A 13,133-nucleotide genomic window follows, 5' to 3' on the forward strand; every position below is an offset into this window, starting at 1 on the left:
CAACATAAAATCAATATTGTGACACAACACAAGCTATTAACAATACAAAAATAAGATGTAAAGCATTTCAGCAACAGTTTAGAATACTTTACAGCATCTCTAAAGAGATACTTTTAATGCAATCAATAATCAGATAAGCAGATTATAACCATACAATTACTGGAATGTATTAAAGTTAATTATTCTATGATCTCTTACCAAGTAATCAAGTTAGTGCTTTAAAATGCATGCTTTCTATGTAAGCAGAGCTTTAAAAGTATGTTTTATGTACAAACTTCAGTATGACAATGGACATTTCTGAAACCTTTTGAAAATGCTTCATGCAGAGAGCTAAGGGCCATGTTCTCCAACTCAGTTTCTTTAGCAGCAAAGCACACTGTGAAGCAATGACACAGCAAAATGCTAACTGTGAATGCTACTCAGAATTTACCATGTCATTTTACAATACCTTTGGTGGCTCGATTTCTTCCGGATTTCATCCTGGTAACTGCAGAGTTCTTCACTTACTTTTGCAATCTCTCTCAGAGCCTTAAAAGCAACATAGAACACATGAAACTTTTATATCTAGCCACTGTAATAATCAAAATTCATTATAGAATGTTAACCCATTAACACTTACTGCATTAAGGGCACTTGTATAGCTCATTTTATCATTTCCAGGAAGTTTTACTACTTGGCAGTCATCAGGTTCAATTGAATTTTCAAAAGCTAATTCATCAATAAACAAGGGACTGTTTTTCTGTTTTGATGCGTTCTTAAGTTCACAGTCTGAAGCATTCAGCAGAATTTGTTCTACTTCCATACTCTCCCTGTTGTGGTGATGGACAGCTTCTCCACAATCTGCTGGATCGCTGGACTCGGAATTGGAGGAATGTATGGAGAGGTGAAGCCATTCAGTACCAGTCATCAGCTCCTGGTCATTAGAGTCATTTTCCCTCTTTGATTTCACCTCCTGGTAAAGCTGTAAACAAACAAATAAATAAATAAATAACCAAGCACTGCAAGTTTAGGCTATTCAAGTTATCTACTATCTAGTGATAATAATTACGGTAACATAATTTATTAGAGTCCTCTCCCACAGGTCACCTTTCTTACTATTTTCCATTACAACCTGTGGATTACAATAGTGAAGTGTGTGACCACTTCTCCACATCTCACTTGTGACCAGTACAGTGTTTCATTTATTTGCTTTAAGAAGAAAATTCTCAGTAAAAATTATATAACACAGTGCTGTGTTTTCAAGGGTATCTTACAGACTCAGGGTACCATGCTCAGATAAACCCTTTGGATTTTACCTGGTATGAAACACATCAGGATGTTTATAAATGAGAAGTTATGTACTTACCATAACGTTCCATGTTAGTTATCTTCTTCTCGCCTTCTTTCTTGCTGGATGAGTTCGGAGCTGAACCTCGGCTCCGACTCGGCCTATTACTAAAGCTCGAGAGCTATTTTTACCGGCTCGAGGCTATCCTATGTCCCATAATGCTAGGCGTGATATACCCAGATCTCGTTTGATAGCTAACACTATGGACATACATGTATATATATATATATATATATATATATATATATATATATATATATATATATAAAAATATACATATATCTACCTCTATCCATCTAGGTATACAAAAACTCTTATAAGAGCTACAAAGAAAAGGAAAGAGGTAGCTAAGGAGATAACTCTCATGATAACACGTCTCAGAAGATACTCTCGGTCTTGCCAGGCTAGGGGGATGGAGGGTGGGACGCAAGAAAGAAGGCGAGAAGAAGACAACTAACATGGAACGTTATGGTAAGTACATAACTTCTCAATGTTAAGTTGTCAATCTCGCCTTCATTCTTGCTGGATGGGACAGCGTCCCTAGCAACTTATTCCTGGGTGGCTCAGTGGAACAAACTCTTGAGTACAGTGGAACCAAAATCAGCCCTACTTCTAGAGGTCATGTCCAGCTTGTAATGAGAAATGAAGGTATGAGGAGAGGCCCATGTGGCCGCTGCACAAATGGAATCCATTGGCAATCTTGCCTGAAAGGCTACTGAAGAAGCTAATGCTCTGGTTGAATGAGCTCTGGGCTTAATATGGAGCTCTTTGTGCCTCAGTTGGTAAATCAACATGATAACAGAGGTCAACCACCTAGACAAGGTTACTTTGGAAACTGGCAGGCCTTGTTTCCCTTCCGCATAAGACAGGAAGAGCTGTTCTGATTTCCTCATCTGCTTGGTTCTATCCAGGTAGAAGCGTAATTGATGGTGAACGTCTAGACAATGTAACTTCCGTTCAGACCTATTGGTATAAAGTGGGAAGAAAACAGGAAGATCGATGGCCTGATTCAGAGTACTTTGGGTAAAAAGGACGGATTAGTCCTAAGTGACACTCTATCTTTGTGAAAAACAAGGTAAGGAGGGCGAACACAAAGGGCTTGAAGTTCTGATACCCTTCTCGCTGAAGTGATGGCTACTAAAAACAGAGTTTTCCAAGAGAGCAACTTTAATGAACAGGAAGCCGCAGGTTCAAAGGGAGGGAGAATTAAAGACAACAACACCAAATTTAGGTCCCATGGTGGGGGAGGATCTTTTACCAGGGGCCTAAGTAAGAGGGTTCCTTTTAGAAAGGCTTTACAAAGTTTGTGTGACATAATGCTGGTCTCTGACAATCCAACGTGACAATTCGCAATGGCTGCCAACTGAACTCTGATGGTGGCTGAAGAAGATCCCATTTGAAAAAGTTCTGCCAAAAAGTCTAAGACTGTATGGACAGGGGCTGTAAAAGGGTCAACTTGTTTCTCCCCTTCCCAAACAGAGAAATGCTTCCATTTGCTAGCATAAGTCTTTCTGGTAGTAGACTTGTGCGAAGCGAGGATGATGTCACGAACTGATTGAGAGATTGAGGGAAGCCTGGCTAGGGTTGGAAGTGGAGCAACCAAGCTGTGAGGTTGAGAGATTGGACAGATTGATGTAGCCCGCCCGAATGATGTGTCAGAAGATCTGGCGCTGGGTCCAGATGCCAGGGTTGATCTAGTAGATGACGTTGCAGGAACGGGAACCAAATTTGAATTCTGGATCTCAAAACAGTTGCTTTCTGGATTAGCTGAGTAATTAAGGGAAAGGGGGGAAAAGCATACAGAAGACCCCGGGGCCAATCGTGGACTAGAGCATCTCTGGGGGGGGGGGGACCTGGGAGAGGGAAGAGGGTGAAGAAGTCTGGGCACTTGCTGTTTTGAGGGGTTGCAAAAAGATCACAACAAGGCTGACCCCACCTCCTGAAGATTTTTTCCGCTAGTAGCTGGTTGAGAGACCACTCGTGGGGCATGAGAATGGCTCTGCTCAGCCTGTCCACTATGACGTTGGACTTCCCGGGGATATGCATTGCTACCAGAAACCGTTGAGAAGAGATTGCCCACTGCCACAGTCTGAGTGCTTCTCGACATAGGGGGTAGGACCTGGTTCCGCCCTGCTTGTTGATGTACCACACTACAGACATATTGTCTGTCTGAATTGCAATAGTCCCGGTGGGTAGAGAATCTTGAAGGGCCTGGAACACTAAAAGCACCGCTCTCATTTCCAAGACATTTATGTGCAGGTGGCTTTCGAAAGGCTGCCATGTGCCCTGGACTGCCCTGCCCTGAAAATGCCCCCCCCACCCGATCAGGGAGGCATCTGTTGTCACAGTAGCCACAGGAGGAGGAAGGACAAACGGTCTGCCCTGAAGAACCTGAGGGGAGACCATCCACCACAAAAGGTGTCTTTTGCATGACTGAGTGATTAGAATGATGTGTGACATTGGAAGCTGTTGAAAGGACCACTGGGAAAACAGCATCCATTGCAGGATCCGCATGTGAAAGCGAGCTACGGGGACTAATGTGATAGCTGCTACTATGAGACCTAGGGTTTTTAGTAAGAATCTGGCCTGGACTCTGCTCTCTTGTAGTAGGATTTGAACATGACCTCGAATGTCTGAAATCCTTTGTACAGGCAGCTTTGGTGACACTTCCACAGTGTTTAAAATGGCGCCTATGAAGGTAATAGACTGACAAGGTGACAAGGCAGACATTTTGGAGTTTATAGAGATACCTAGCTCGTTGCAAATTTGGAGGGTATAATCTCTGGAATGAAATAGCTGACGCTTGGTGGTGGCAGTAAGGAGCCAGTCGTCTAAGTATGGAAACACCTGGAATCCTTTTCGTCTCAGGTGAGCCGCAACCACTGCCATGCATTTGGTAAACAACCTGGGGGCTGTGGTGAGGCCAAAGGGCAGGGCTCTGAATTGGTAGTGACTGGCTCCCAGCCGGAAGCGGAGAAACCTCCTGGAGCGCCTGTTCATTTTGATATGATAGTACGCATCCTGAAGGTCTATAGAGTACATCCAATTGTCCTGACCCAGGAAGGGTAGAATGGACTGAAGCGTGACCATCCAGAATTTCGTTCTTTGATGAACAGACTTGTTCAGCCTGCTGAGATCCAAAACAGGTCTCCAGTCCCCTGTCTTTTTTGGTACCAAAAAGAACTTGGAGTAGACTCCGGATCCTTGCTGGTCTGCTGGGACTGGCTGGATGGCTCTTTTTTCTAGCAGCTTTGAAATGTCTAGTGCTGCTTGATCCCTCAGACCGGGTGGAACATCTGGAAGGGGCCCTTTTGGTGGTTGTGGGGTATGAATAAAGGGAATTTTGTAACCTTCGGATATGATCGACCGTACCCAATTGTCTTGCTTGAGGGAATGCCAGGCTTCTAGGTACAGTGATAGTCTTCCCCCCGACTGCCTCAGTAGGTGGACAGTCGGGCAGCTCCTCAGGGGTGCTGGAAGGGTTTGTCAGAGAAGGATTCTCCGCTACCCTGATTTTGTGGACCCCCCCTGCCCCTGGGGCGGTGTCTATTATTGTTCCCTCCTCTGCCTCTGGAGGGAACTCACCACGTGCATCAGGCAGTACTCCCTGAGGTTTGCAGAACCACATTTTCCCACCTTTTGACCCTTAGGGTATGGTCTAGAAGGGGTAGAAAAACGGACTCCTACGGCAGAGAGAGTCTTGCCTTCCTGCTCACACCTGGTCAATGTATCCTTCACTTGAGGTTCAAACAAGGCAGAACCATCAAAGGGGGTGTTAGTGAAGGACACCTTGAAGGGGTCAGCAAAATTGCAAAGCCGCATCCAGGCATGTCTCCTTAGAGCGACGCCCGTGCCTGCAACCCTACTCGCTCCATCGGCTGCATAGAAAATGAGCCGCATGGAGGAGTTGACAATAGAGTTTAGGGTCCCCAGCTTGGAGTTGATCTTTTCCTGAGACCCTGCAGCTGATGGGTCCTGTAAGGTATCACCCAGTTCCTTGAGAAGGTCTCTCTGGAGACGGGTGAAATGGCACAAATAATTCAGAGACCACATAGAAAAGGTTGCTGAGGAAAACATCCACTTGCCATACCTGTCCATAGTCCTAGATTCCTTATTAGGAGGATGGACAGGTACTGAAGGGTCAGCCAACTCCTTTTTATTGGCCGTCGCCACCACCATGGCATCAACAGGGACGCCCTTAGTTAGAAACTGCTTGTCAGATGGGGCTGTAATAAATTATGTAGGCCTCCGGGGAATTGGTTCCATAGTATCAGGAGCCATCCACGCCTTTCGAGCCACCACATCCATGAGCGGGTCGAAAGGCGGAGACACCCAGGAGGTGGAAGGGCGAGAACCGAACGCATCCAGGTACACCGACTCGTCCTCAGAAGGGTTAAGGGCAGACCAGTTTCCCCTCTGCTTAAGAATCTCCAGGATGTCAGAAAATGAGACATACTCAGAGGAGGACCTTGGGGACCCTTCTGAGTCATCCAAGTCAGTGTCCGATGTGACTGACTCAGGGGAGTCTACATGCTTCCTCTCGCATTTTCTCTTTCGAGGGGGGCTCCCCTGAAGGATCAGGGGAGGCCTCAGTAGAGGAGGATATGCCCAATGGGGCTACCTGTAGCGTCAGTTCTCCACGCTCGGGATCGAGAGAGCGGGTAGAGACTGAAGCAGGCACCATAGAGGGAGGAGCCGAAGGAGCCAACCGTGGAGCAGGCACAGGGGCCAACACACTCCTCATGACCTCAAAGGCACCCCTATCAGGCAGGGAAGGGGGTCCCCACTCCGAAGAGACAAGGACTCTTCCCGGCACCGAGAGGGACGGCTCCGAGGCCGATGTCGGGGCTGAACTCACCTGCGCCGAAGCTCCGAGAGGGAGAACGGGGTCGGACAAGGGTCCGATGCCACTCGCCCCCTCGGAGCCAAGGAGAGAGCCCTGGCGGCCAAATTCCTCCAAGGATGGAACCAAAGAAGAGATCGGAGCCAACGAGGGAGCCGAAAGGGGTGGTATCAGCTCTGACGTTCCTATGGTCCCGACCCCTACGATCTCCGGCACCGAACTCACAAGAAGAGTCGGAGGAGGAATCAAAGAGGGAGTAGTGAAAGCCACTGCCTGATGAGGAGGGCTATGCGACATTTGGGCCAGCGCCTGCGACTTAAGTAGTCTGCTAACCACCCTCTCGAGGTCATGGTCTGACAGCCTGGAAGACTGAGAGGAATGAGACCTGTGACTCCGCTCTGATAACAAGGGAGACTTCGGAGCCAAATGGAACGATTCCAGGGAAGGAGACCTGGAACGCTTCTTGCTCGAAGACGGCTCCAACAGCAGTGTCGGAGCCGACTGAGGCCTTGAATCATCGGTTCCGGCCGGAACCGATGCAGTGGAAGTAGTAGCACCACTCAGTGACGGCTCCGACCATGGAGCCGACGGTTTGGCGGGCTTAGAAGGTTTATCCGACGAAGGCTTAGCCGGGGAACCTTCGGGCTTTAACAAGCCTCTCAAAATAAGCTTCTTTCTGCGTTCCTGCAGGACTCTTGGGCTGAACGCATGGCAGACAGAATAAGAGTCCTGCAGGCGCAGAGGGCCCAAGCAATATACACAAGAAGTGTGACCGTCTGTCAGAGACATCTTCTGACAGCACGAGTCACACTTCTTGAAGCCCAAGACCTTAGTGTCTTTAGACATCCTGAAAAAGGGATGACTGGCAGACAAGGACAACTAAGGGAGGTCTATTCACAATCACCAAACACAGACATACAAAAAGTTGTAACGGACCAGAAAAATATAACAGAAAACCCCACACTTATTAATACAATCTAACTAGGCACACACATACAACTATAGACAAATAAGTATGAAAGAGGATTGGCCAAGGGCCTAACTATAAGGAGGGGAAAAAACTGTATCAAAACTACCTAAGAGGGAATCCTAAACAGGGATCTAAAGGGTAGTAACTATAAAACAATATCACTAATATTTTAACCCAAAAAGCTGACTAAAACCAAGAAAAAATTTTAATGCAACCTGTGCCGGCAGAAAGACGCAACCTTGTGGCTGAAGCTGCAAACGAGATCTGGGTATATCACGCCTAGCATTACGGGACATAGGATAGCCTCGAGCCGGTAAAAATAGCTCTCGAGCTTTAGTAATAGGCTGAGTCGGAGCCGAGGTTCGGCTCCGAACCCATCCAGCAAGAATGAAGGCGAGATTGACAACTTAACATCTCATATTCATGAAACCATTCTATATCCCACTCTCCTTGTAAAGTTTAGTTCTGGTAAAGCAATGAAAGCCATGCTTTTCAGTTTACACACACACACACACACACACACACACACACACACACACACACACACACACACACACACACACACACACATGTTTAGCAGGGTAGTGCACTGATCAATATTGACCAATTTCAGGCTCAGCTGGGGAGAAATACAAACATGTCACAAAAAAAATAAAGAAACAAACAACAACAGAGTAGTTCAGACTAATCCTATAGAAAAATAAAATGTGTATATACATTCTAATGAACAAGCATAGTGCAATATACAAAGGAGCAGAGTGTAAAGTGGGTCAATCTTCAGTGAATCTTGAGACAAGATATATATATATATATATATATATATATATATATATATATATATATATATATATATATGTATATGGAACCCGGACACTTGTGCGAATTTAACTTTCACCGAAAGTCAAATTCGTACTCACACATACCCGAAACTGCTGTTCATCGAAGCAGCGAGTAAGGAAATATTCCTTTACTCCACTGTAGTGCGACCCTGATGAAGTAAGGGGTGTGTGGGGGGCACAGGGGGGGGGCGAAGCCCCCCCTGCAAAAACATTTAATTAGTGGTTTTGTTTTGTTTTCACAGTTTAACGGAAGCACTTTTTTGATTAAAGCGCTTTTGTTAAACTGTGATCAGTATATATGGATTCGGACACTTGCTTTTTCGAGCAAGTGTTCTAGATCCATTTATATATATATATATATATATATGCCGATTTATTTATGGGCTACCTGGAGGAAATGATGATTTATAATGAACATTTTCCTTTTCTAGACACCTTAGCATGTGGCGTCGGTTTCTCGATGATTGTTGGGTGGTTTTGGAGGGTAGTGTAGAAGAATGGTTTGATTTTAAGAAATACTTGAATTCCAATAATTTTGGAATTATCTTTACAGGGAGACTTGATTTATTTACCATAGATTTTTTGGACGTAAATGTCACTAAAACAATAGATGGTACATTAGTAACTTCCCTGTATAGAAAACCCTTCTCCAAGAACTCCATATTACATGCGAACAGTTGCCACCCACCTCATACAATAAACAACATACCTAAGGCACAATTTAAGAGAATCAGAACAATATGCTCAGATGCATGTGATTATAAATTTAAAGCACATGATTTAATTTCTAGGTTTAAAGCTAGGGGTTATCAAACAAGTAACATAAAACAGGCTTTTAATGAGAGTAAAACACTTGATAGAACTGTGCTTTTACAAGACCATCCACAACCAATAAATAAGAGTGACAATACTAATACTTATTTGATTAGACAAATTATTGATAAACATTGGTTTATTCTACATAATGACCCCTTTCTGTCTACAATTTTAGAAAATAAGTGTCAGTTTGGATATAGGAGAGGCAAAAATATTGGTGAATATTTATCACATTATAAAAGAGGTGTGATTCCAACAGGATCTGAAATATTAAGAAAGGGAAGTACTTTTTGTGGACATTGCAAGTATTGTATGTTGATGTCCAAAACCACTAAGTTTACATCCCAGAATACCAGTAAAGTGTATGATATTCAGTGCTTTGTTACCTGTAATACTTCATGGGTAGTATATATGGCTTTGTGTAGGTGTGGGTTATTTTATATTGGACAGACTTCGTGTCTTCTAAAACAAAGAATTGCCACCCATTTAAGTGACATTAAGTGCAAAAGAATGTGTAGTGCACTATATAAGCACATTCTAGTTCATCCAACAGCGCATTTTGTTTTTGTAGGGATTGACAAAGTAACTGATAGGGTTAAATCTGAGGTAGTCAAACATAAAATTTTGACTAATGTGGATAGTTAATTTGGGGGCTTTATTCAAGCCCGGTCTTAATGACCATTGGTAAATTAAATTTTGTTTTTTCTCTTTCTTGGTTTTTCTTTGCTGTTTAAAATACATTTGTATGAATTTGTATTTCATGCAGTTTTTGCATGTATGTATGTTGATGCATGAAGGAATTTATACAGGTATTTATATTTGTGTATATGCATTTATAAATATTTGTAATTGTATATTTGTTGGTGTATGTACATATGTTGATTTATGGTACTTTGTAAATAGATTGATATATATGTACTTATTATTTTGACTATAGGTGGTGTTGTTTTACACATATTTACTAGGTTTAGCTAAAATACTGTGTCTTTTATCAGTCCAGGTGCTTCTACATGACTGCACCTTTAAATGTTGAATTGTTGAAATGTGAGTGCTTGATATTTACGTATTGTTGTTTTTGCGGTCACACACTGGGGCAGACTGTTTGGGCTCTAATAAAGCCTTTATTCCAAAACGGCTGTTATTTTTTACTTTTTTAGTGCTGGACGTTTTTTGGTACTTATATATATATATATATATATATATATATATATATATATATATATATATAGGGGTGTACTTTCCTACAACGAAAATTCACTTTTTCGGAATGGGAAAGTACATGCCCACTTTAACGAAAGTGCAGTTTCGCTTAAGCTCACTACACGGAACCTACCGCACTACAATGACGGACATTGAAAAATGGGTTATATCCTCCATTGTGGTGCGATAGTCACAGACCTTAGGGCTAGGGAATGGGTCAAGGTAAGAGGATAGCCCTACTAACTATCCCCTTACCCTAACCTGTGCCCTGACCCTAAGGTCCGTGACTATCGCACCACAGTGGAGGACAGAGCTCGATTTGGAATGTCTTCCACTGTGGTGCGATAGTCACAGACCTTAGAATTAGGGCACGGGTCAAGGTAAGGGGATAGCCCTAGTAATTATCCCCTTACCCTAACCCATGCCCTAACCTTAAGGTCCGTGACTGCTAGTCCATTTGGTCTAGCGGGTTCGCGAAAGTGCACTTTCATGAAAGTGCATTTTTGCGTTAGTGTGGGTGTACTTTTGAAGTTCGAAGTAGCGAACTTTCATTCTTCAAAAGTACACCCATATTTATTTTTTTATTTCCAGTTTGATTACCGGGGAAGTCCACTGGGCCCAAGGGACCCGTTTTCAGTGGAGGTCCGGGGAGAAAATCTCCGAATACATAATACAGTACAGATATAGTAATACAGAAATGTAAAGATACATTATCTAGAACAATCTGCAACAAATGTACATACAGTGTTGCACAATAATCAGACAAACATCATTGTAGATGATCTTAAGGGTTATACAGGTTCATTTATGTGGGCACTCATTGCATAGTATGTGGGGAAAACACTTTACATACACACCTTTAAAGTAAAAATATAAAATCTTTACAAGTACACATTTAAAGTATGAAACTATTTACAATATTTACACAGTTGTGATGAGGGGTAGGTAGCTTTAGGAATTGAAGACAGCTTGGATACAGTCATAGAAAAACAAGCTACGGGAGATGTAGAGAGCTTAGGAACCTGGGAGAGAAGAAACAAAAACATTTTATGGGCAAGTAGTTGGGTGGATTTAGGTAGGGTGAAAGCAGGTACATTTCCATTTAGTGGACAGGTGTTTGAAAAGCTGGGTTTTGAAGTTTTCTGAGTTTGGTATAGTTTTTAGAGTGGAGGGGAGGGAATTCCATTTTTTACCTACTGAGAAAGAGAGGAGGAGATGGCCAGCAGGACGTTTGGGCTTACGGATAGCTATCAAGTTTTGGTGTTCAGATCTGAGAGTTCTATTAGGGGTGTATGGGGGAAGGATATTAGCTACAGCTGGACATTTAGCAGGGTGAAATACGAGTCTATGAGCAGTGGTGAGTTGGAGGTAGTTTAGGTAGTTTGGGAGTTCTAGCCAATTCGGAGATTGTAGCTTAAGGCAATGATGGGTGGAATGTTTGGATTTGGTGGCAAATTTAGAGATTTTATTATAGCAGTTTTCTAGTTTGGAGGTGACGGAGGAGGACAGGCTGGTTAGAAGAGGAGCTCCGCATAGTAAGGAGGGCAGAAGATAGGTAGTGGCCAGAGTGTGCCTAGTAGAGTGTGAGAAAGTGATTATTCCTGTATAGCACACCAAGTTTTTGGTGGGTTCTCTTAATATTTTGCAGAATGTGGATGTCAAACTTAAGGTATTCATCTATAGTAATGCTGAGTAGTTTGGCAGATGGAACCACTTCTATAGGTGAATTGGTTTGACTCAGGAATCTGAAAGTATCTTTGTTATAGAAATGAGTCTTTGTTGGGGGTAGCGTTGTTACCTCACAGCAAGAGGTTTTCCCGTTCGATTCTCGGCTTGGCTTGGGAGTGCCTTCTGTGTGGAGTCTGCATGTCCTCCCCATGGTTGAGTAGCATTTGAAAGACATGCGTGCGTACATGGGCGTGCCTTCATTGAGCATCGAGCTGGCACCTCGACATTTCGTAAAAATCTAATGCCAATCATTAGCAGACCGGAGTTCCACTGTGGCGACCCCTTACCGGGAAAAAGCCGAAAGAACAACAACATTGGCATTGAGAGAGAGGTGGTTTTGGCGCATCCAGTTTTCGGTGGTTGAAAAAGCAGTTTGGGTTTTAGTGAGCAATTCAGAGAGGTTAGAGGCAGAGCAGACCAAGGTAGAATCATCTGCATATTGAATGATTTTGGCATCAGGAATTGCAGAGTGAAAGTTATTAATAAAGATGTTAAAAAGCATTGGCCCTAGGATAGATCTCTGAGGTACACCAGTAGGAGTAGCTAAGAAGGGGGAGGTGGAGTTTTTCCATTTGACTGACTGTGATCTGTCTGATAGATAGCTGGAGAACCAGGATAAAGTGCTTGGTTAGAGATGAAGATTTGAGAGATGAGAGAGGAGGTGCTTGTGGGAAACAGTATCGAAAGCTTTGGACAAATCTAGCAATACAGTAGAGATCAGGTGTCCAGAATCTTGGGCTAGATTGACAGTTTCTAGGAAAGAGAGTAGGACGGTTATGGTGCTGTGGCCTGGGCGGAAGCCATACTGGGTAGGTGTAAGAAGATTGTTTTGGGTTAGAAACGGCATAAGTTGGAGGTGGATGCAGTTTTCAAAGATTTTAGAGATTGGTGAGAGCAGTGCAATAAGGCGGAAATTTGAAATATTGGTGTTTTTGCCTCCTTTGTAGAGAGGAAGAATATAAGCTGAGCGCCAGAGTTTGGGGACATACGAGTCCTTTAAAGATCTGTTAATAATGATGCTGAATGGGAGAGCTATACCGTCAGCATATATATCTATATCTACATATGTATATATATATATATATATATATATATATATATATATATATATATATATATACACATATATGTGTGTGAGTATGTGTGTGTGAACATGGGCACATGTGATGCAATTTGTTGGCTATAGCATATTCTATATTAATGCCACTGTCTGCAAAGTTTTAGAGAGAAAGTAGAGGATAATAATCTAAAGAGACTGATCAGTGATGGAAGGGAGGTTATGGGCAATAAGGACATTAATCTAGGACTGAATGCTTTGCCTTCATATTCACAAAAGAGAAAGATGGAAGAGTACCATGTTGGGGGGGGTGGATAAGAAAACAAAGATGGGTAAGGGATGGGTGGACAAAA

At 43.1% G+C, this 13,133-nt stretch overlaps 1 protein-coding gene across 3 annotated transcripts in view; it reads right to left on the reverse strand.

Moving 5' to 3' along the window:
* Window positions 1-13,133, reverse strand: part of KIAA0408 (KIAA0408 ortholog) — a 340,323-nt gene that overhangs the window by 117,500 nt on the left and 209,690 nt on the right. For all 3 annotated transcript variants that reach the window (XM_044064108.1, XM_044064091.1, XM_044064100.1), the window contains exons 4-5: window positions 620-961; window positions 449-528 (exon numbers count right to left, since the gene is read on the reverse strand). In XM_044064108.1, coding sequence (XP_043920043.1) covers window positions 449-528; window positions 620-961 — 422 coding nt within the window. The remainder of the gene's footprint in view (window positions 1-448; window positions 529-619; window positions 962-13,133) is intronic.

This window comes from Protopterus annectens, chromosome 1.part0 (genome assembly GCF_019279795.1).
Source record: "Protopterus annectens isolate FY-2018-M chromosome 1.part0, PAN1.0, whole genome shotgun sequence".
Taxonomy (NCBI): Eukaryota; Metazoa; Chordata; order Ceratodontiformes; family Protopteridae; genus Protopterus; species Protopterus annectens.